General features: G+C 43.2%; 1 protein-coding gene across 6 annotated transcripts in view; it reads right to left on the bottom strand.

The window, feature by feature from the left end:
* LOC137448087 (SAM and SH3 domain-containing protein 1-like) overlaps positions 1 to 24,423 on the bottom strand; it is a 603,815-nt gene that overhangs the window by 110,396 nt on the left and 468,996 nt on the right. The window contains exon 1 of one of the 6 annotated variants that reach the window (XM_068152283.1): positions 16,708 to 16,919. The exons of 4 other annotated variants lie outside the window; for them this stretch is intronic. In XM_068152283.1, coding sequence (XP_068008384.1) covers positions 16,708 to 16,803 — 96 coding nt within the window. In that variant the 5' untranslated portion in view covers positions 16,804 to 16,919. Of the gene's footprint in view, positions 1 to 16,707; positions 16,920 to 24,423 lie in introns of those variants that run through there. One more of the 6 variants, XM_068152293.1, reaches the window with a different exon arrangement.

A 24,423-nucleotide genomic window follows, 5' to 3' on the forward strand; every position in this document is an offset into this window, starting at 1 on the left:
AATAGGAACAATACCCACCATCTACTGGTACACTAATATTTGAAACAGAACAGAATAGAATAAACCAGGTTGGAAGAGACCTTCAAGATCATTGTGTCCAACCTATCATCCAACACCACCTAATCAACTAAACCATGCAACCAAGCACCCGATCAAGTCTCCTCCTGAACACCTCCAGGGATGGTGACTCCACCACCTCCTCGGGCAGCCCATTCCAATGGGCAGTCACTCTCTCTGTGTAGAATTTCCTCCTAACCTCCAGCCTAAACCTCCTCTGGCTCAGCCTGAGCCTAATATTCTACTCCTACATGAGATTTTATTCTAACCTATTCCTTTCATCTGTAAATGAAGTATCTTAACATGATAAAACTGTAAGGAAGACACTACAATTCAGATTTGTGAATCTCTACTGCACATGGCAGTAAAACCTTTAGAGCACTCTATACCTTACTTCTCAAATTCGTTCTTGCCTGAAACACAACATACACAGTTCCCAACAGGTACAGGAGTATAATAATAATAATATTAAATATCATTTGTACCTGCCTACCTAAGGCAAAGCAATTGCTTGTTTAGTAAAATAAAATAATTCTTCCTTAAATAGTTTCTCCAAATAAAATGTGATACATCTGTTTTGGCATCTGAAATGCTTGCTTTTCTTTTTGTTCCCTAATACTAAGAAACAGTTACAGATCCTCAGATCCTGTCTCATGATACTCTGATCTTTGTTCCTCTCCTTTTTTCTCCAAATGTCATGGTAGTGAGAAAAAACATCTTTATGTTAAAATTTGCTGTGCTTTTCACAAGAACAGATTGGCACAAGCAGAACATACCTTACCCAGTAAATTTCACAAAAAAAAAAACCACCAAAAAACCAACCAAACAAAACCCCCACAAAAAAATAAAATCCCTATCCTTCTTTTCCCCCACCACTTTATCTTGCTTTTTCAGCACACCATTCTGTGCTCCTTGTCCCTTTATTTTTACTTCTCTGGGCTTGGGGATTTTCATCCCCACCCTTTTCACAAATCAGGTCTGAAATCCTCAACAGATCTCCTGCTTGGCCCTTCCTAAGGACCGCAGCTTCCCCTACCTAGCTCACTGAAACCTACCAGTACCGGCACCAATAAATAAGGAGACCTCTCCACACCCTCTCTAATTTCATCACCACCTTGGCAGCTGAAACCTACACTGGTCCTTTCCCCACAGCTACAATTACCAGAGAGAAGAAAGCACAGCCCCTTCCCACTCTGCAAGAAAGTCAGTACCCAGGAAAACCCATTGGGGATGCAGTCACTCCAGGCTTCTTATAGCTGGACAAGTCTATTGTCCCATCTTCACTTACACTGCAAGAGCTATGGGGCAGCACTGCACCTTAACTCAGGGCGGAAACAAGCTCAGCGATGAGCATCTCAGCATTCAGAAATGCTGCTATGCTATTATGGGTGTGACAGTAAGCACAACTACTTATTCCTCTATGTGCCATTTGAGAGGCTTACTTCAAAGAGACAGATGCACTCCTGCTGTACATGTAAGGGTTTTAGAAAGGAAGAAAGGGAATCTTGGAGTATCTGCCTTCGTTTCAAAATCCGTTTTTACGAAGTGTGACAAAGTACTCTTCTGCCCAGCACGGCTTGACAGGGACTCTCCTCTCTTCTGGAAGTAGATATGGAAATTGGCTATCCTGGTTGCTGTGTCCAGTGGCACAGGGTACTGTGTGTCCCAGAGATGTAGCCCTTGATTTAGTGCAGCCCGCACAGAGGCCAGCCTAGCTGTCAGCTGTGCAAAACCTGAAAGTCAACCTTTAAACTTTTCTGAAACTCTGCTATTCTTCAAGTTTATTTTTTTCCTGGTGGAAATTCAGCAGCTTTCAGCCTGGAGGATACGCCCAACACTTCTGCATATCCAGAGACTAACCTCGCCCTCGCTCCTACCGCTTCCTGACAGGCCACCTTTTACCAGGAAAGGAAATCACTGCAATTGAGCATGGCAGCAATCCATGTTTCCTCACGCAATCTTAACAAATGGTTTCCTATAACTCCTATGAGCAAGCTGTGCCCAGGCCCTCCCAAGGCCTATCCCACCTACCCAAGCTCCCCCCTGAAAACCCTTGCTTCTAAAGGGACTGGGTGCCCAACACCGGTTCCCAATCTTTGATGGCATCAGTAAGCTATCTTAAGATGATGTCCCACATTCATACAAATTATGTAAAACCAGACAGACTGACTCTGCCCTGAAGCACTCCAGCAAAGCTTCTGACTAGCAGAGGTACAGTGCTGTTAAGACACACTCTCAACTACTGTGGGTAGCATACAGATGAATGAAATATAAAGCTGCTCATGCAAAACTTCATGGTGCTAGGCTCAGGGTTTTTTATCACTTTAACTAAGCATCTTGAAATCTTTGGAGAATGTTTTATTTAGGAGCAGTAATGCACAGTTATCAGGGGGTTTCAGCTCATTTAATTAAGTTTAATACAATTACACCCCAGTGGGTCTTAAAATGCAAGAATCTATTTAAATATTATTTAGATGCCTATCTTTTAACTACTACAGATTGCACAGGGCTTCATACTTCTATCAATTAGGGATATCAACCTAGTATGAAGAAGTAACTCTTGCCAGCTTATAATCCTTTCTACTTTGGGATCTTGTGTTTTATTTGTGGCCTTCCAGTATCTGAAGGGGGCCTACAGGAGGGCTGGGGAGGGACTTCTCAGGATCTCAGGTAGTGATAGGACTAGGGGGAATGGAATGAAGCTGGAGGTGGGGAGATTCAGGCTAGATGTGAGGGGGAGGTTCTTCACCATAAGAGTGGGGAAACCCTGGAATAGGTTGTCCAGGGAGGTGGTCGAGGCCCCATCCCTGGAGGTGTTTAAGACCAGGCTGGATGAGGCTCTGGCCAGGCTGATCTAGTGTGGGGTGTCCCTGCCCATGGCAGGGGGATTGGAACTAGATGATCCTTGTGGTCCCTTCCAACCCTGACTGATACTATGATACTATCATTTCCCTTTATCCATGTATAGTGAAGATGCACTTTCTGCACTCCGGTGTTCTCATATGCTTCATCACTGGCAAAGCCCTTCCTAATTAGGCTGGATAGGCCTCTTACCCAAATAAAAGAGAAATATTTTTGCCTACCTACAGAGTCTAGACTTCAACAACTGTGTGGCCGCCATATCTCCCAGGTATTTTAAGTACATGTTTCTCCAAAGGGGCAACATGAACTGTATAACTTACAGGAGCTCCCCAAGCAGCAGGTTTCTGTGTGCTTGCTTCAAGGAAGTGCTTAAACCCATGTGTGCTGTCAGTCCCATGGCTCTGTCCACTAGCAATAGACATGACGATATGGAACAAAGCTGCATTAAAGGAAGTTCAGACTGGACATTAGGAAAAGATCCTTCATTGAGAAGGTGGTTGGTCACTGGAAGAGGCTCCCCCAATTAAGTGGTCACAGTACCACGCCTGTCAGAGTTCAAGGACTGTCTGGACAGCACTTTTAAGTCATATGGTTCAGTTTTAGGTAGTCACGTAAGCAGGAGGGAGCTGGACTCTATGATCCTTATGGGGCCCTTCCAACTTGAGAGAATCCATGATTCTATGCTGCTTTTACTGGAGACGGTGTATTACTCAAGTACTGTACATCAGAGATGCCCACGGAACTGAATCATGAAACAATTCAAAAAGCCCCATGTGGCTAAAGAGAACATAAAAAACAGAAACTGTCAGAACTCCAGAATCAACAAAGCTTGCAAAAACCATCTCTCTACAAAACCCGGTTGGTGGTTCTGACTGACCCGAGGCCATGAACCAGAGGGTCAAAAACAGTAACTAGATAAAAACACTCAGTCTTGGAGAGTAAGCTGAGTTCTCACTTGAGCAACTTCTCTATGCACAGCAACTTGAACATCAAAAGGAGAGCATCTCACTAACTAACCATTTGTCAGAAGAGTTGTCACGGCAAAGAAAAACATCTCACCTAGCTGTAAAATGGACTGTAACACGAAAAGAAAGTCTCCTACAGGGGGAGTTTAGTCACATTCTCCTTTTGAGATGCAAGAAGAGACTGAAGACTCAGGGAACACCAAATCATGAACCCAGCAAGAGCAGAAGGACAGCTTATGTAATCAGGATGCATACAAAGCACCACAAAACCAGCAGGGGGTTCTCTGAGCCAAAGGAAGATGTTACATTGCTTTTCACAGCATGTACCCTTATCAGCGTAGCAAATAATCTGTCTCACACATAAAGAATCATGACTTGAAGGAAAACAAAGATTTTGCCCTATGACTCTCTCAAGGAGAAAGGAGAGTCACACATTTTCAGAGGTGATTTCTTCAAAGCTTGAAGTACAACCTGAAATGCAAGGGCTAGTTCAGAACAAGTTACATGCGAATAAGCTTTCAAGGCATCAGACTGTCTCCAGCAAAACAGTAAATTACACTCGCATCCTCAGCCTGTTTTAGCTAACCAGCCCTCTGCTACAAATTACCCATTCGAACCACCTGCTGGCAATACCTGAATGGTATAATTTCACATGACTCACACACACATCAATGGTTACCCACCTATAGCCTGTATTTGTCTTTAAGCAAAAACAAAGTAAGGTGCAACCAACTAGACACAAAGGCTTACTTTGCTCACTGATATTCCTTCTCAGGGCTTGAAGTAAGTCCTGTCATTTCTGAACCAGGCTTAAATCTCCATCATTTACTTCCCACATGATCCCTGTGTGTCCACACCATTCAGTCATCTCCTCTGGGCCTCCCCTAAGCCAGTCTGCGTGCTGACCTTCCCTTGCCAAGGTCTTGGTGCCTGCTCCAGCCATTTCCTGACATGAAGGCAGCAATTCTTCCTTTCACGTGGTCTTCCTAAATCCCTCTTCCTGGCTCTTGCAAGACACCCTTCTCAGCTGGGATTCTCTTTTCACTTTTCTAGCCACAGGAATACATTTCTGGATACTGAGTCATTGTACCTCCATCCCTTGTCATTCTCTGTTCCTCTTTATATGAGAGGCATCTTCCTAAGAGAGGCATGAGTCTGGAGAAAAAAAAACAAACAACAAAACCCACAAACAACAAAACAACAACTCATTACTGTTTGGTGTGGGTTTTGATCTTTGCTTGGGGTTGGGGGGGGTGGTGTTGTTGTTTTGGTTTGGGTTTTCTTGCTCTTGGTTTGGTGGGGGAGTGTTTGTTTCATTTGTTGTTTGGGGGGTGTGTTGTTGTTTTGGGTTTGTTGGGGTTTTTATGTGTGTTTGTTTTGTTTTGTTTTTATTTTTATTTTTAAACCCACACAGCAACAGATCGACCTAAGAAAGGCAGAAGGACCAGAGAGGAGCTAACATACTTTTTTTTTATGCTACTCCTCTCTTTTTCATGGCAGTTTACAAAATAACTAACTATCTGTAAGCATTTTGCAGTAGTTGCAGTTAGGTTTGGCAGATGAAAACTCTATTGTCTCTGTTTTGGCAATTAGGATCTCAGCCTCCACTGACCAAACCCAATGAGACTCATCATGATTAGGTCTGTAACAAGGATGTGCAAGAGCATCCCTTTCCTTTCATTTATCCATGAACACACACCAAACATGGTATGAAGCTATTCATCATCATCATGCTAATATTTTGATTAAGTCCTTGACCTTATGTTCTCTCTTAACTTCCTGAGTTTAGATAGCTATCATGCAAAGCTCAGGTTTTACAAAGTCTATCCATCCGCACATATACTCTGTCCCAGACATAAAATCTAAACAACACATCACTAGATCTGGACTCAGCAAGACACAGTATATTCCACCACATTCATCCTAGTGTCTCTTCAATTCAGTACGTAACAGAACATGCCACCCCAGTGGAGAGATGCACCAATTCATGTCTCCTCATAAAATGTTCAGAATAAAGGTAGCTGTAACTAAAGAAGAAAATAGACTTTTTCAGGACTGACAGCCATTTTGCACTATCTACAACTGAGCAGTCTCCATTGATGAAACAAGAAATAAAACACACCTTTTCCCCAAACCTCTCCAAACAATGAACAGGACACATCATCACAAAATAAAATATAACAAAAATATGCATCTTTCCATTTTTATTTATATAGTACACAGCAAACAGAGTGGGTACTTACACATGCAAGCTGGAACACTGACAGATGAATTTTGGTAATTAAGAAATTTGCTATTTTCCTCTGTATGGTAGTAAAATAAAAATCACAAAGAAAAATGTTCAAAGCATTTGCTACATATAAAGATTCACAGCATGCACTGCCAGCAGCCAATCTGCCTTTACTCAGCCATTTTTCTCTATGAAAACAAAAGCAGACCTCCATGTGGCTCCAGCCATGCAGGTGTATCAGTGCCTATGCACCTCACTGCAGTTCCCAGAGCTAGCTCTGCTGTCAACATTTTTCAGGTACTATAAGCAGCCTCCTCTTATTTCCACCAAAACCAGTGGCAAATGGCAAGTGACCTCATGGAATGTAGGTACACAGATAGCTTCTATAGTGGAGATCCCCCATGCTGTACAAAAAAGATGCAGACAGGCTGGAAAGAATCCAGAGAATGTCACCAGAATGATCAGAGCACTGGAAGATCTGCCACAGGAGGAAAGGCTGAGAGAACTGGGTTTGTTCAGCCTTGGCAAGAGACAGCTTAGGGGAGACCTTATTACCACATAACAGTAAATAAAGGGCAGCTACTAGGATGATGGAGACTCCCTTTTTGTGAGGAATCACATGGAAAAGGCAAGGGGTAATGAGTACAAGTTACTCCTGGGGAGATTCTGATTGGAATCCAGAAGAAAATTTTTCACAATGAGAACAGACATTGGAATAATATCCCAAGAGAAGCAGTAGATTGCCCTACATTTGTCAGTTTGAAGACTCAGCTTGGCAGGGTGCTGGGCCATCTTGTTTAAACTACACTATCACATAGAAAGGTTGATCCTTGGGGTCCCTTCCAACCTGGCACTCGGTGTGAGTTTGCTGTGCTGAAAAAATTGCCACATTTATATGCCAGAGATAGCAAAAAGCAAATACATGTTCTGAGCCTAATTAGCCCTCCATCTAACAGAAAGCATCATGTAAATCCAGTGCAGAAGAGGGCAGAAACTGGCCAACATGGATTAGTGCCATAGGCACTAGCATTCCTGCTCCACTGCCCATCCACTGCTGTATTTCTTGGTACACCAAATGCAAGAGTTGGCCATGAGCTTTTGATTGCCTGACTAGAAATTTCTTCACCTTACCAGTTTTTTGGGGTTTGAAATGCATTATCAGTCCTCATAAAATATTGCATGTGTAAATCTGTTCTCCCCAGCTTTTGTACGTCCCACAAAATACTCTGAAGCTCTGAGTTTTTACAGCATAAACATATGGTCACCTTGAAGATGGAAGCCTGAAGACAGAAACCACAACTGGCATGCAATATGGAGTCTGCCCCTGCCTTTTCCTATTTTACAATGGTTCTTTATGAATTCCCAGGTGAGAAAGAAGCCTAGCACAGAGTGGAAATCACAACCTATAAGTTTTATGTATGATTAAAAATACAGTTATGTACAAACCAGAATTTTTCTTATTTTCATTTTCACAGAGTACACATTTCAGTTCAAATGTAATGCCTTTGTTGCCAGCCTTCAGACCTACTATCCTAAGTTGCCTGACCACTGAAAGCTCCAAAACTCTAAGTACTAAAGATTATTCTGTGTAACTGAAGGCTACATTAAAGTTTATGAAGTGATATTGATAATAATATGGAATATGTCTCACAGGGATGGTAAGAAGAGATGAGCCTAATTTTCGCAGCAGAAAAGAAGTATCTTCAATTTGCATTCTATCCCTAGAACGCTAGAAATTTCTGTTGTAAAAACCTCTTTCAGCTGATTTGGAATACACAGGAAGCCCCTGCTGGAAGACTGCAAGCACAAAATCCTAAAAGGATTAACATGCTGGAGAACTGTAACAGACACAGATAGATACAGAACACAAACACCCAAACATCTCCCTAGCTGTAAGTGTGCAAACCCCACACATTCTACAGAAATGGCATATCACTTATGACCTGTAAGATACTATTCTGTCAAGTAAAACAAAAGCCTAAACTGCTCTCTTCCCAAACTGCAATGAAATGCTATGCAACTAGCCCCAGTACGCTCACCGAAAACCCTTCTAACAGTACTGCCATGGTGCAATGAGCATTAATGACAAGCACTCTCCAATTTGTATTTTCCTCCATCAAGTCAGACTATGGTTACAGATGAGTAGAGAGCGAGCTTTGTACAACAGGGTCAACTTGGTGCTGGCACTGAGAGGACTAGGAGGCTCAACTCCTCTGAATTTGTGAAGGAATGACAAAAGTTGGCTTTTTCTTTCTTTCTTGTTGAAAACCTAAAAGCCATACACTGCTCCACTATAAATAAACTTTGTGCCCTAGGCTCACTAAGTTTTTATGTAAACAAGGAAGAAACTAGGCCTTTTATCTTTTGTTCTTTACTTCATCTTTTTTTCCATCACACCCATTGGCTCTGCACAAAGCATCTTCAGTTGCAAGCAAGAGGGTTAGGAGTGTCTCACAATCAAGAGGTTGCTCATGTACTCTCAATGTTGTAACAAGCATGGTACTGTTTTCACTACCATCTAGTGACTCTCATCATGCTCACTGCAAAGCTTTCAAAGTATTGCTTTTTTAATTGTATTAGCAGCTACCCAATCTCCTTTGCAAACACACTCCCATGCACAGAGAACATACTGAAGGTGGAGAACACTGGGACACAAAATTTTAATATGCTGTAACCAAAAAGCATAAAGCAGTGTATGTCATCGTAAACACAGTGACGATAACGAAACCAAAGAAGATGTGTTTATATTCCTGATAATTATATTACCATGCTTGTAAGCTTCAAGGCGTGTGTTTACCCATGCACATAAGAACAACCATATTTTTTCCATCTGGAGGCCTGATCATGTAAACAGATCTCAACAGCATATCCCTGTGCTCATGGCAGGGCCACGGGGAGGTCAAATCAGCAAAATCTAATGAGCCTGTAGCAGAGCAGATCTGCAACAGCGCTCCAACCAGATTGTACTTGGATCACAATGCAGCTGTAAGGAACCACTTCTCTAATTTATTGTATGACTTTCCATAAAAAAGCCTAGAAGCGTGATTTATAACTCAGTGTTGTATTATATTCTTAAACTTGTCCATCTGGTTATACCCTGCCTAAGACTATTTTCCAGATAGGCTGTATCATCCCCACTCTTGATTTCAAACTCTTCATAGGAAATGTGCCTCTAAAATAGGTACATAGCTCAAAAATTCTTACCCAGGTGTCATTAAAACTTGAAGTACTTTATTACAGCAATCTTAGTTCAAATAAAAATAGTGAATTGTAACTTTGTGCCTTAAAACATGGCAGTGGACATGAAAAGTCTGCTCTTACTGTAAGCCAGGAAAAAACTTTGTCACCTCAAGATGATCAAAGCATGCCCACATCTGACCCATACCACAGCTACTGTACTGCAGTGAGGGAAGTTCCTCCTGTTTTGAGCAGTTACTTTCCATAACGCAAATCTGTGTTGCAAACTCCTGGGTTCAAATGTGTTTAAGAGAACTCTGCTGATTTTTTTTTTCCTGCCAGTGGGACAGTTATGTCTCCTGATGACAGTCAGAAATAGAAGCCCTTCATATCTCTTTATCTTATCGCACAACATGCATCCATATACTACTTTAATGTGAACATGCTTATATAGCAGAAACATAATTTTTGAAGTCTTGCATGTATTAAACACAGTTCCTTCTTTTTGTTCATTTCTTCAACAAAAACCTGGAATCCCAATTCTTGCAAATCTATTTCAGCATTCCAACAGTCACAACAACCACCTTCCTCCTCCTCTTCCCACTACCAAAAAAGGCTACAGAGTGACATGTTCATTAGTCAGCACCGGCATCACAGGATCTCAAAGAGGAACATTATTAGCAGCACTTTCTCTTAAAACAAGTACTGTGACAAATCACTTTTCTGGGTCACTACAAATTAATTTCTATTCATCCTGGGTTACTGAACCTCCTGACGTCTGAGCACAACATGTGCTCCACAACCATTACTACCACGTCTACAGGTTAAGTGGAAAAGAAGGCGGCCTGTGATGCTGTGTGAAGAAAAAACAAACTACAACCAGAGATACTGAATTACAGAGGGGGACCTTGGAAGACACAGGAAGCAGGACTGGGTGCATCAGCAGCTTCCTTGCCACCATGCCACCTCCAGAGACAAAAAAAGTCCTGAAGAATCCAAGACCAGGGCCAAAGCTGGAGCAATTCAACCAGAGTCTAGGAGACAGAAGTCTCAAAATCCCTTGTCCTGAACACTGTGTGTTTCACCCATCCCTCCAGTCTGCACCAGGTCCAGCAGTGACCCTGCTCTGCCATGCCCTGGTCTCACAGGTCATGCAGCCTAACCTCTCCACTCTCTGTTTGCACAGCATCTCATGCAATCAACACTAATTAACACAGATTTCTAGAGCAAATTAAATGCTAACCATTAGCTCATTCTGTAAAATATAATGTGCCCCAAGATACACTAAAATAAGAGTTTATCTCCTGACTATAGAAAATGGTAGCTACCATGTGTAGCATAATACATTGCATTCCATTAAATAAAACTCCTGTAAGTGTTCATTGTCCTGCATGTGCAACACTTTTCCATTTTCCACACCAATTTTAATCTTCTTTCAGTTTAGAGACCGACATTCTTTCATAACCATGAAAGAAAGCAGGCATCATTACGGGTGAATTCTGTCAATCTAATATTCCAATGCTCTTAAAAGACAGTAAGAGTTTGATTGACTGACTTTCAAATGTGGGAAACTAGGAAGAAAAAGTATTTCCAAATATTGATAATGGAGCTGGTATTCATAGCAAGCCGGTAACACACTGGAAAATAAAATTTTATCATCAAGACTCACATTTACCTTAAATTTAGTTTCTCTAGTAAACAACAGTTCATAGCAGACAAAGAACAAGTATGTAAAAATCTTCCTACTGTTCCCCCTGAATTCAAAGACACGGGAAACCTGGAGTTTGCTTTCAAGAAAGCACAAGAAGGGCACCAAACCCCAAACCTCTTATCATTCCTGACTGTGTAGGGTCTTGTGGGGACTAGTCTCTGATGGAAACATCTGTTTTATGTGACCTGACGTGCAAGAAAAAGCCAAGACCAAAGGTTATCTCTATAAGCTGTCTTTCTTCCAAAAGGGATTAAAGTTTCTAGGCATAACACTGCACAGAAAAAGAGAAGGAAAGGAGACCCAACAGGTTAAGTTTAAAATATAAAAGTAAATCCAACACCTAAACTGTCAGTCACTCTCCATTTTGATATCTTTATTTGAAAGCAAAATATACTGCAGAGTTTTGTAAAACAGAAAAAAAAACCTAGTACCTGCTAGCCTGAAAAGCAGAGTCCAGGCCTTCTGGGTTCATTCTTACTGTCACAACTGGGACATGCTTTAAAAATGCACTCCAAAGTAGAAGTCAAAACAAAAATATTTTCCATCAGAACATCCCCATGTGCTCTTTGAGCAGTTTATGCAATGTAACAACCACATTACAAACATGAAAAAAAAAATCAGGAAAAGTTAGCATGCTGCATTTTCAAAAGCACATTCTACCTGGAGCAGCTGCCTGCGCTTTTCAACAGAGCCCTGCTGAGCGTTGACGGCTTCAGCTGGAGTGGCCTCTTGGTGCTAAGCAGACAACAGAGACGTAAAGCCACTCAAACGAGACACTGAGAGAGGAACGGAGCAGAGAGGGTTCCGTGAGAGGTCATGGCGAAAACGATGGTTTAAGGAAGCACAGTCCTTGGAGAAATCTGCAGCTCGGGTGAGCTGCCACAACTCCTCCTGGCAGTCCTCCAACTGTTTCTATCGGTCAGGGATCTACTTGCCAGATCTCTCCAAATATCCAGGCTCCTTGGCTTAAAATCAAATTCCTCTCCCCAAAGCACGTTAGCCAGTATGTAATTACATGTTATCACAGCAGGATTATCAGCTGGCGTCTTTCTCTCTTTTAGTTTGTTTCTTTATCACTTTGATAAGAAATTCAAATAGTCACTGAAACATGGAGATGAAGATAGATTATGTATGTAAATACTAGGGTTCCCAGAACAAACCCAAGTGAGCTTTATTATCCTCAAAGTACTCTGTTCTCTTCAGCCATCTGTAGATGGTGGGAAAGCCCTAGTTTTCTCTTAACATAACTGCAAAATATTATCAAGCCAAGAATTTTTTTTTCCACATCTTAGAATACACAGAATAAACCAGATTGGAAGAGACCTTCAAGATCATCGTGTCCAACCCATCTTGTAACTGATTCAATTGTTTGAAACAAACTAGCTATCAGTTTGAAATAAAATGGAAAGACTTCTAATTTCATTGCATCCCTTGTAAGAAGTTCTATATCTTTTCGATATTGACCACTGAAGACAAAAGCTCCTCATACAAAAAGACATTTTCTTCAGTGAAATCCCTGCTCTATTAAAACTGATCAGAGTTTCGTCAGTGATTTCCTTAATGTCAGTATCTAAGCCAGATACCTGTTTGAGTTATGCTGAGAAGGAAGAGCATCCCACAAACAAAACAAACACTGGAGTGTCTTCCCTGTGCCAAGGTCAACAGTCCATGTTGTGAAAGCATATCTTTCAAAGAACAAAGTTCATGATTTTTATTTCATACTACAATTTGTTTTCAGATATGATCACATAAAAACTTCCAGACTCTCAGCAACGGAGTTTGCTAACACTACATCAATATATGTTTCTACACCAAAAATACCCCTTTTTATGATGTTGAGTTTTAGGGATGCTGAGAATTTCTGTATTACTACTCATGATCAATGTTCTGCAATCTCTATCCAAAACCTGAATATACTTCAGAATCACAGAATCACCAAAGTTGGAAGAGACCTCAAAGATCATCAAGTCCAACCACAGACCTCATGACTAGACCATGGCACCAAGTGCCACATCCAATCCCCTCTTGAACACCTCCAGGGATGGTGACTCCACCACCTCCCTGAGCAGCCCATTCCAATGACGAACAACTCTCTCAGTGAAGAACTTTCTCCTCACCTCAAGTCTAAACTTCCCCTGGAGCAGCTTGAGACTGTGTCCTCTTGTTCTGGTGCTGGTTGTCCGGGAGAAGAGACCAAGCCCCTCCTGGCTACAACCACCCTTCAGGTAGCTGTAGAGAGCAATGAGGTCTCCCCTGAGCCTCCCCTTCTCCAGGCTAAACAATCCCAGCTCCCTCAGCCTCTCATAGGGCTTGTGCTCGAGGCCTCTCACCAGCCTCATTGCCCTTCTCTGGACTTCCACCATTCATTGTTGCTTTGAGACACTGCAAATTAAAATTCACCAATACATTCCAACATGTGCTTGCTACAGACTAGTATGTTATCTAGTGAGCTCCATCAACAGCACAAACAGCTTTGAGGTGCTTATACCACAGCTGCACCTATGGAATATTTCATTAGAGTAAGTACAAAAGGGAAAAGTCACATTTATTTCAGTGAAATCCCAGTACAGCTGCAAGTACACTCAGTATTTGTCAAGTATAGAGAAAGTTATTAAGTGACTTCTAAGTCTGTAAACCATGCTGTTCACAGGCAGCACTTGAAGAATATTTGCTTCCTCTCTGGACCTGGGATCTACCATCACAGGCTCCTGACAATGAGGTCCTATTTTAAGGAACCTAACTGCACATACACAAACAATGAAACACATTTATCCTCTGAGTTAGAGGGAATCCGTTTGTATTTTAAGGAACTGGAGCACTGAATGCCACCTGAGCTGACATCCATGGCTTTTCCTCCTACATCTGCATCTAGAGACACCACCACAGCCACCGCCATACACCAGAGAGCTTCCAGCAGGGCCAGTGAGAGGAAGGTGATACCTTCTCTTCCTCTTTCCCACTGCTGCAACCTGAATATGAGGACAGTATCAGGCATTAATCATTTTTACAAAGAACATCTTTTTCACCATAGGGATAGTGAAGTGGTGGAACAGGCTGCAAAGAGAGGTTTTGTTCTGTCTCTGGAAGTTTTCAAGACCTGACTGGATAAAACCCCAGGTAACCTCACTTGGCCTTACACCTCTCCCTACATCAGCTCGAGGCCAGGCTAGATGCCTCCTAAGGTCCTTCCTAACCTGCATCATCTTATGATTATTGCTTAAGAATACAATTTTCTCTCTCATACTCAATAAACTTTTGAGGATCACTTTTTTTTCCTTCATTTTAGTTTTCCCCTCCCAAGATCCTGGCTCTTCCCTCCTGCCTCTTCCCATCTTCTATTACTTTCCCCCTTGGTAGCTTTAAAGCTGTTGCAAGACCACCTAGCCAGACTATCACTGCACCACCTTCTTGGTTCACAAAGTTGTATCCAGTGAATGACTCCAGTGTCCACTCCGTGATTCCTAGTTATTTTGGATCATGAATTACTGTAAATCCCAGGAATTTAAGACTCATACTCTCACTTAATTGATGATGCGAAAGAAGTCAGCTATGCAGGCTACTGTTGTGGTCTCATGGACTATAAGCAACCATCTACAAACTTCTATTTGGAAGCCACAAATCTATTTTACTGTTTGCCATTATCAGCACATTTTTGAAAGGACAACGCTCTATTTTCCACAAAGACAAGCAGTGAAAAAGGCACTGGAACTACCTCTTCCTTGCCTTCAGACATGGACAGAGCACTAAGCTGGTTTATACTTGCTTCATATTAGGACATATTTAGCAGCTGCAAAGACTAGAAACTCTTAAAAAACCTCTATCTAAAGAAAGCTGACAGCTTGTAGTGAGATGAACTTCAGTCTCCCCTCAGGTAAGTTACTATTTGAGACCCAACACAAGGGTGTCTTTCCATATTTGTAGTAGTATTGCAACACAAACCAGTACACTAAGAAAACATAACAGTGTTGGGTGAGGTTTGCAACCAACATAAACCAACTTCATAGTTACAAGGTAACTCCTTCCTCTAAGTCAAATTATTTTAGCTTAGTTTTATTAGAAGACAAATAATATTTAAGTAGCTCTATTTTCCTAGGAAGGAAACTAGCTTGCCAATTCACATTATTAGTTGAGTGAGAATCAGATCTTTTCCTGCACTGAGCTCCAGCATGCTAGGCTGTTGGTCTGACCTCCTCAAACACTCCTTCCCAGGCATCCAATAGCACTTTGCTCTTACTAAATGGAGTACTGAAACCTGCCAGGAAAGGAGAAAGAGACACTGTTCATAAAGTACCATGTGCTCCCTACAAACTGGCAGAACTGACTCTGCTTGCGTTCTTAGATTAAAATCGTTAACAGTAAAAGAATGTACACAGCCAGGTGCTATTACACTCAAGTCCATGTCAGTGGAGAATTTATGTGAAGGAGTGAGACAAGTTTTTTAATCTCACTCTGAATATTAACAATAAGTCCATGTGTGTGGGGAAAAAGAAAAAAAAAAAAAAGATGGAACAAAAACGCTAATTAATTTCTCTGTTCAACTCTGTAACACTTCTGAATTAGATCCTATTGGGTATACTATTCCTTCTGTTCCACAGCAGTTTTCCAAAAGGCATTTCTCATAATATTCTTTCATTGTTGTTGGTAAAGTGTTAACAAAAATTCATATGCATCAAGCCTATTCGTTTTATTTTTAAATGAATAAACAGGCATTCCATTGTTGATTACCACATTCCTGTATCCTTGGAATACTGCCAGCTCCAGTACATATACAACCTTAGTATTTGGTTTTTGCTGAGTGGCACTCCTCTGTGGTAATTATCATCTTGCACCCAAAGTAAATATTATTCTCTTGCTGCAAGCAGAAATAAGGAATTGACTCCTCCTGTATTTTTACTACTTGCCATCCAGTCTGTCCTGTCGGTATGCTACGTGCCCACTTAAATATAATTCCTTGAGCCCTTGTTACTGGGGCCATCTCTTTTGTTTGTAACCAATGAATTGTGAGGATTCTTCTTTCCTCAGAAGCTCACCAGCGCAGAAACTACAAGGACCGTAACCGAGCAACTAGTTTCCGAAAAAACTACCGGGAGTAACCGCTCCAAAACCGGCACCCGGTAGTGCCACAGGGCACGGGGCAGCGGTGCTGGGAGGCTGGGCGGCCGCGCCCCGAGTCCAAGGGGCACACGGGGGTCGGCAGCGCCTTGCGGGCGGGGACACCAAACACGTGCACGGAATGTAAAGGCAGCAACACACCAGCCTTTCGCCCAAATTTAACTGAATCGGCCGGAACGACGGAGCAACGGGAAACAATGTGCCCACTCTCACCAGCCTGAACAAGCGCTTCTGGCTGTGTAAACAAACGCACGATCTGGTCTGCTGCGGTAAACAGCTCTAGCCCCGGTCCCTCAGCGGAGCCCTGCCGTCCCGCCTGCAGTGACAGCCGCGAAATCCAAAACTGTGATGGAAGGGGTCTTGAGTTTGTCCACGGAATTACTTTTCCGAGTAGTTACGAGCCCGCGCTGTGAGGACACGCTCCAACTTGGACAAACTCCGCAGCAGGTGCCGGGAACTCAGCGTCCCGGCGAGGGCAGCGCCGCCCGCCGCTCTCCGACGAGGGGAGCAGCGCTGGAGAGCGGCTGTCCGCAGCCCACCTCGTCGCTACCCCCCCTGTCCTGGCCCACAGCCCCCGGCCCAGCCGCACTCACCAGGATGCCCATCACGTCGGCCCACAGCTGGGCGAACGCCTCCGACGTGCTGCTCTCCGCCGGGGCGGCAGGGCTGCCCGCCCGATCCCCCTCCATGCCCCGGCCAGGCCGCCGGATCAGCTCCGGCTCCCCGCCGCCGCCGGCCCGCCCCGCCCCGCCATGCCTCCCCCGCCCCGCGACACCGCGGGCCAGCCCTGCTGCCGCCGCCGCCCCTCAAACTTTGGGCCCAGCGACAGGGTGGCCGGCGGCGCGGCGGTGCCACTGCGGCGCGGCGGGGGGGGGCATCCGGCGGCGACAAAGCCCCTCCTCCCGCCGTCGCTGCGGGCCGGCCCCGCGCCCCTCGCCTGCCCGTGGGCTCGCCCGGCGCATGTGGCCGCCCCGAGCTGCCAAAACAGGGCCCCAGCACCGCCCCGGCGGGGTCCTGATCACCGCAGGCTGCCCCCAGCCCAAAAGTCGAGAAGGTGAAGTCGGCGCTGGTGGGAGACGGCTGGTTACTGATCACGCTCCTTCAGTGCCGGCGCCTCACCTGTCTGCCAGCATCTCCGGCGGCAAAGTCAGCAGCATTTTCTTAACGTCGTGCACGATTAGCTAGGAAACGGTGCCAGCGGCCGTCGTTACAAGGCCGGCAAGGGGTGAGGTGTCCAGTTAATTCACTCCTATAGTTTAAGTACCGGGACCGCATCATTCTCTTGAGGAGAGTCCCGTCATGAATTGCCTTCTAAAAGGCAAAGCTCTCCTTGGGGTGGAACTGTGGAAACGCTGACTCCATCTATGTCTCTTGCTTCCCTATTGCTACACTGCCACCCCTCCAGTTATAATGAAGTGAATTAATCACTGATTACAAAGAGCAGTAGAGATGCTCCTTCATCCTTCTTAGGAAACAGTCAAGTGCCCATGCACACATATGTTCACAGCACGCTTGTTAGGGAGGGTATGCTAACAGTGGTCAAGCCTCACTGCCTGTGGCTGGAAGGAGAGGGAGAGATGAGTGGAAGGATGATGCAAAAGTCTGCCTGTCACATCACACTTCCTTCCCATCTTTTACTGGGACCAGCATGAAGGAAATCTTTTACTCTGCTCATGTCTAAGATTTGAAATGATTAGATACATCTTGAAAAGCAACCATTTCGAGCTCTTGTTCACTGGAAACACCTGTCTGCACCAGGGCTGCAGGAGTGAAGAAGTGAAATATTCAATGGACGTGCAGCTGTCATGCACTGACCTTAATAGTCCACATCTTTGAGCAGTCAGTAGCTTCTTCAGCATCCCATCAGCCCTGCTTGCTGCTAGGCTGGATGCTATGTGCTTTGCACCACTCAAACACAATCACACAATCCAGGGCTCTGGCCTGGCACCTGCTCTCTTCCCCTCCCCTGCCCCCAGGCTCCCTGTTCAGTCCTGGGGTCTCTTGTCACCAGGCTCCCCATGGCCAGCCCCACAGCTGACAAGGCTTACAGTGATTGCGTGGCACTGGTGGCCCGGGAGGGCTAGAGCAACAAATGATGCCATTTGCTAACAGAGATAAAAATAGTTGCTGAGAAGGCATAAAGCAAATGTGGGGTAACTGCACTCCTCATCTCTCCACATTCCCAGCAATGCTCTTTTCATGTCCTCAAAGCTAAGATTGCTTGCACCAGAAAGAAAAGATGGTCAAAACATTCCCTTTCCCAGCAACTGGTATGCAAAGAAAGGGACAAGACTTCTAAGCACTGTCTTAATGCAGCTTTTGCTGGAGTGGTGAATGACACATACAGAACAAGGAAAAGGACACAGATAGAAAAGTTAAAGATAATTATGCTGAGAAAAAGTGGTAAAGAAACCACTGATGCTATGTAAATATGCATATTTTAATTGACCCTTCTTTAGGATGCACATGTAAGTAACGGACCATGTTATTGATTTGTAATGAGAAATAACGAAAGGTCCAAACCATGTATAAAATCTGTACCAAGTGACCTTTAAATTGTATGCAACTATAAGCATAAGAAGAATGAGGCTAAAGGTGTGCCAGTGAAGTCTCTCTGTACTGTACAATAGCTTGCATAACTCAAAACTGATTTAATTAGTCAGGGGTAATTTACTTAGTGACTCTCTGAAATCCTTGTTGAACCACTTACAATAGCAATGTCAACCTACTTTCAAAATATCTGAACAAGCTGCACAAGCTCAATATTTAAATATTCCAGGCTCATCTTGTGCAAACTCTTCTGTTCACTGTCTTTTCTACAGTTTAGGGGCATACTTAAACCAAACCACAAAGCAACAGCTCTGCCTCACAAAGTCTAAAACTCCCTCACTGTTCTGACTCAGGCAGCAACAGATTAAGATCAAATAGGTGCAAGGGGCAGCCCTCCCACTTGCCCTGCCTCTCCCTGCTGATGGAGGTCATTGTTCCTTGTGCAGGGATGACTATATTACTTACAGAAGTAGGCCCTGACTATCTGCACTTTTCAGCCATGCAGTGCAGGTAAGAGAAACTAGGTTATAAATTGTAGTGGTTCAGGAGGTGCTTCCTGAGCCATGATGTCATCCCTTTTTCTGGAGATAGCAACTTTCATCAGAGGAACATGATGCATGGCTGCAGCAGTCTTGCCTTCAGCCAGTTGACTTTAATTTATCTGAGACATAGAGCCTCTGATTTTAAACAAGCAAAATGCGGAAAAAAAGATCTTGCAAAATCACTTGACTCCAGCAGCATTTGCTTTAAGAAATAAATTGGCCTGAGAGAATTGCAACAAATCCAAATGGCAGTTTATGATAGTTGTCATCTTCTATGGTCTTTGAAGTTATAGAATCTATTCCTCTTGAGACATTCAGAAGAAGCCATTTTCCCAAAACATCCAATGACTACGACATACTAAAGTGTTCTCTGCCCTCCTTTCCTCAAACAGATCTTCCTTCTCCTAGGTATCACAGGGTTCCTCTCTTTCAATGATGCTAATGTCCTGAAGTAAAAAATCCCAGAAGCATTGTACGAAAAAAACAACCAAAACAAAACAAAAACCCAAACCAAATCAACCAACAAAACCAAAACAAAACAAAAAATCCCACACAACACAACTGCAAGGGGATTTTGAGAGTTTTAAAACAAGCAGAAACTCAGATCTTATAAGGGTTTAGAAGCCCAGCTGTGACAGCTTTACTTGGTTTGCATTACAGAATTATAAATTAATTGACGTTTCCTAAGTTAGAATACAGGGTTTGTTTGCATTTTAGTCTGTAGTTGTCAACACAGTAACTCAAGCATCCACAAAAGACCACATCCTACAAGCATGTTGTACCAGACCCCAGCACACTACTGGAAAAACCTAAACCTGGTCAATTCTCTGGGATTTTTGGGACATCTCACAGCATCAGACACAGCATTTGTAAATCTCAGTAAATGGCCACTGTGCACCTACAGGTCAGCACTAGGTAGTGGGGCAGTGATCCTGACATGATTCCCTAGCGTGTCACACCCACAGTGCATGAGTGTAGCCTTCTATCACACCATCAGCTACATGTGGGCATGCAGTTAATAAGAGTTACCCACATGTACACACCAGGAAAGATGAAATAACTTGGGGAGCACTCTTCCATACTCAAGAGAGACAGACTCTTTTTTAAAGGGATACTAAGAGCAGGATCCTTGCTCCAGCTTTAGGTGGCTGTAGAAAAGCTCATCTTTCTCCTTTCTTTACTGAGGTTTTAGGGAAATTGTGTTCATCCAGACAGGCTCTTTCTCTATGAAAAGCACAAACCTCAAAGGCAAGCCTCTGAGTCATTAAGACAAAAGATGACAATCTTTCTGTCCCAAAGTAGTGTGTATCATCTCATCACAGTGTCGCATGAAAGTGTGGTTTCAAAGCATTCAACAATAAAAAATGGAAACATTCATCACAATAAACTGGAAAAGATGATGTGTGACATCAGAACCAGACTATCACAACTACAGGCAGCCGAGTAAAAGGCATTGAATCAGAGAAATCTATACCATGAACAATCTCAAGCACATGGATATCAATTTTAAGCTACATGCAACAGGCCAGGAGAGATCAGAGTGCCTTGGAAAGTAGATTGTGCCCCACAGTGTAATGGACACCAAACTTTATGGGTTCCTGAGGGAAATGGCTCAGAGGCCTGGCAATTAACTGTGTTCATGAACAAAACAAACGAGGTTTCCCAACATCAACAGCATCACTAACAATACTCTGAACAGTATATCATGTCTAAATCAGAACATCAAAGCTTCAGAGAGATAAATAAGCTGGCCATTGTATGCACAGAGGGTGCAGGGAAAAGGAGAAATAAAAATTCCAGCTAGCCCCTACAGGTGACCTGCAAAAGCCTAAAACTCTTAACACAACCAAATTACAATGCAACACACTATTAGCAGTGATTTTATCTCCTTTCAGCTCTCTCCCTCTTTCTCCTTGGAGGGTGTTATCAAATTGAAACACGCAGAGATTCACATCACAGCCTTTGATTGAAACTGCAACCCTACTGGTTGTTGGTTCCATCCCATCAATATACTATGATCCATCCTGAAATCAATTTTGTCTCATTACTGTACTCACTATATTTTTATTAAAGTAATTCTAAGACATAATTTCTTTAAATTCTCACCAGTTACTTAATTTTAAAGGTATTTTCCTTGAGAATTAAGTGTGGTCATTGTTTCTGGCAGCAGGCTCCTTTGGAGTGAGGTATTCTGCATCAGCCCTATCAGCCAAAGAAGAGAGCAGACATGCCAGCAGCCACTCCAGAAAGCCTCTTGCATGGGGCAGGATGCGGCTCACATACTTAACCTATCTCCAGTTCTTCTAACCAGGCTGTTGCACTGTCTCAGACACTCTTAGTTTGTACAGGCATAAACTAAGAGAGTGCTAGATGCATCATCTACCTTTGCACATCAGACTGCTATATATTCCTGAAAGTGTGAAATTTAAGCATCCTTTGCCAGTCAGATAACTACAGAAAGTATTCCTGATCTTAGAAGTGGTATACCCTGTGGCTTTAAAACAGACAATATTTAGACCTTATACTCTGGTGTACAATCAGAAATCATTATTTAGTCTTTTAAAGGCTTAGCTGTCAGCTCCCAGTCCTATTGCAAATCTGATCCAGAGTATCACACTGCAGTGAGAGCAATACACTAATATGCCCCACACAAACCACACGGAGTTAAGTCTGTTTAATTCTATCAGTAGAACACAGTTGGGAACAATTAATTGTTTTATTCTGATGCAAGTCTGAACACTCCACATTACACCCAATCCATTGTTACCATAGATATGAGTACCCTACTAGATTAAAAAATAAGGGTGAGAAAGAGACACATGTCCAGGAAAATCATGCCAGTAGACTTAACGCTTTGGGGTAACACCACACTCAGTAGGCACAGAATGATAGAATTTTGCTACGCTTGGCAGGTTTCAGTTAAAAATATGGTGGCTATTACTTTGCATGACAGATCATATAAGGAAAAGTAGTCTAAACACAGCAAGTATCACATCCCTTCTGGAAGGATACCTTTTGACTCATAAGGACAAAGGAAAGGTTTGTTTCCTTCCTTCCGGCTTTCAGATGGCTCCACAAAGGCCTCTCATATCCTGCCCAGTTCTCTCCACTGTGGAGTACAGTACCATGTTTCTTAACTGGAAGGCAGTAGCACTAGCTCAGCTAATGAAGGGGCTTACAGAGCCGGAGTGTAACCAGCAAGGAGGGTATATCCCCAAGGACACCACAGCCACCACCCTGTTTGGGTGTACAGCAGACCACTCCAAAACCACCTGCAAATTAGGACTCCGTCTGCCTTCTGCCATGTCAGGCACTCTCTGGACAATTTCAAACATTTACTAAGACTCTCATTTCTCCATATGACTTACTTCTGACTTCTCCACCCAAACTCAGTATCCCTTCTTCAGGTGCATGGCAAAGCCAGCTTTGATGCTTTATGGCCTGTCAACATTTCAATAGCATCAATTTTCTATTACTTTTTTGAAACACTTTTTACAAAATGTTTTATAAACCTTAATTAGTTTTTCAGACAGGAGCTCAGCATCCTTTGGGATGTCTAGGGGCAGCCTCTACACTATTGCTCACAGCTGAGCTTGCTCAACTTCTCATATTCTACTTGTGTCTGCTAGAGAGGATGCTTACAAATCTTTTTTGTAAGATACTTAGAAAATCCATAGAGACAGAATTACTTCGCTCGGTGTCCTTTGGCTGCTCTTCTCACAAAGAATTTTAGAACTGGGAAAGTGAAAAAGGCAAAAAGCAAGCCTCAGAACTAGGAAATAGGACTTCAGCCTCTCCTTTTTCCAAATGTGGTATCCTTTGATCCCTTTGTTGAAACTCTTAGTAAATTACTAATGAAAAGGAGTCTGATGATCTCATCCTAAAGCACATCATAAAGCCAGCCAACAGTAAGGCACAACTTAGTAGCATGTGATAGCTGTGTATTTCAGAGATGTTCAGCACTGACATACATATGCCAAGCTGTCTCTGTTGAGATAGGAGGTGCATCAAAAGAGATGGCCAAACTCACACTGTGGCTGGTTTTTTTACTATTCATTTTATGACCAGTGAAAGTAAGAATGGATACACCTCAGAGGAGATATCTATTGGTTCTCCCTTTGAAAGAGAAAATATCTTTCCTAAAAGGTTTCATTAATTGCCTCTTTGCAAAAGGAACCAATGATGAAATGCATAAGACCTAGATCTTAAAAAAGTTATCTGCTTGCTGACAATGGAAAGATATGAATCTAAAGAGTTGCTCTTGGCAAAATATCACAGCAAAGTACATGACAACCATGCCAATGGTAGAGACTTGCAAGAAAACAAGAGGAAGAGCTGCTTAGCTTCACTTCTAGAACAGACTACTTCCACCCAAAAGTCACCTCCTCCACACTCAACATAACACCTACTGCTCAAATGTTGTCCCAAAATATATCAGAACACAAATTATTTCCTCACCTATTTCTTTGAAGTTAACACACCGCTCTTCTGAATAAGTAGCAAACCACACTAAAGCTTAACTTTCAGACCACAAGGATTCAGTACTGAGCTTAGACTTCACACTTGCTAAGTCTGTGTCTCAAGTCACATAGATATATTATTAATGAAGGAGTAGCTGGGGCAAATTTAACAAAGAAACCTGCCTGATTATCTCAGTTAGCCAAAGGTGAAGATAACACACCTGATGTGATTATGTGATGTTTGCTTGCAGATTGTGTCAGCCTAGGTCAAGCCTCCCTACTGAAGCCACTTGAGAAGAACATACTGGCTTTGACCTCTTCTTTCAGAGCAGCTTTTAAAGGCTAGCTCCTGTTGCCAGAGCTTCTCTCACTTCCATCCCTAGAAACAGCTGAGACTGGATATTTCAATTTTTTTTTCCCAATATTCTTCTGAAAGCAGAAGTTCACATGTGTACCAATAGTTCTTGATTAAAGAAGACTGGGGAGGGACTACTCAGGATATCAGGTAGTGATAGGACTAGGGGGAAAGGAATGAAGCTGGAGGTGGGGAGATTCAGGCTGGATGTGAGGAGGAAGTTCTTCACCATGAGAGTGGTGAAGCCCTGGAATGGGTTGTCCAGGGAGGTGGTTGAGGCCCCATCCCTGGAGGTGTTTAAGACCAGGCTGGATGAGGCTCTGGGCAGCCTGATCTAGTGTGGGGTGTCCCTGCCCATGGCAGGGGGGTTGGAACTAGATGATCCTTGTGGTCCCTTCCAAC

This window comes from Melanerpes formicivorus, unplaced genomic scaffold (assembly GCF_026170545.1).
Source record: "Melanerpes formicivorus ecotype bairdi unplaced genomic scaffold, bMelFor1.0.p_v2 SCAF_2, whole genome shotgun sequence".
Taxonomy (NCBI): domain Eukaryota; kingdom Metazoa; phylum Chordata; class Aves; order Piciformes; family Picidae; genus Melanerpes; species Melanerpes formicivorus.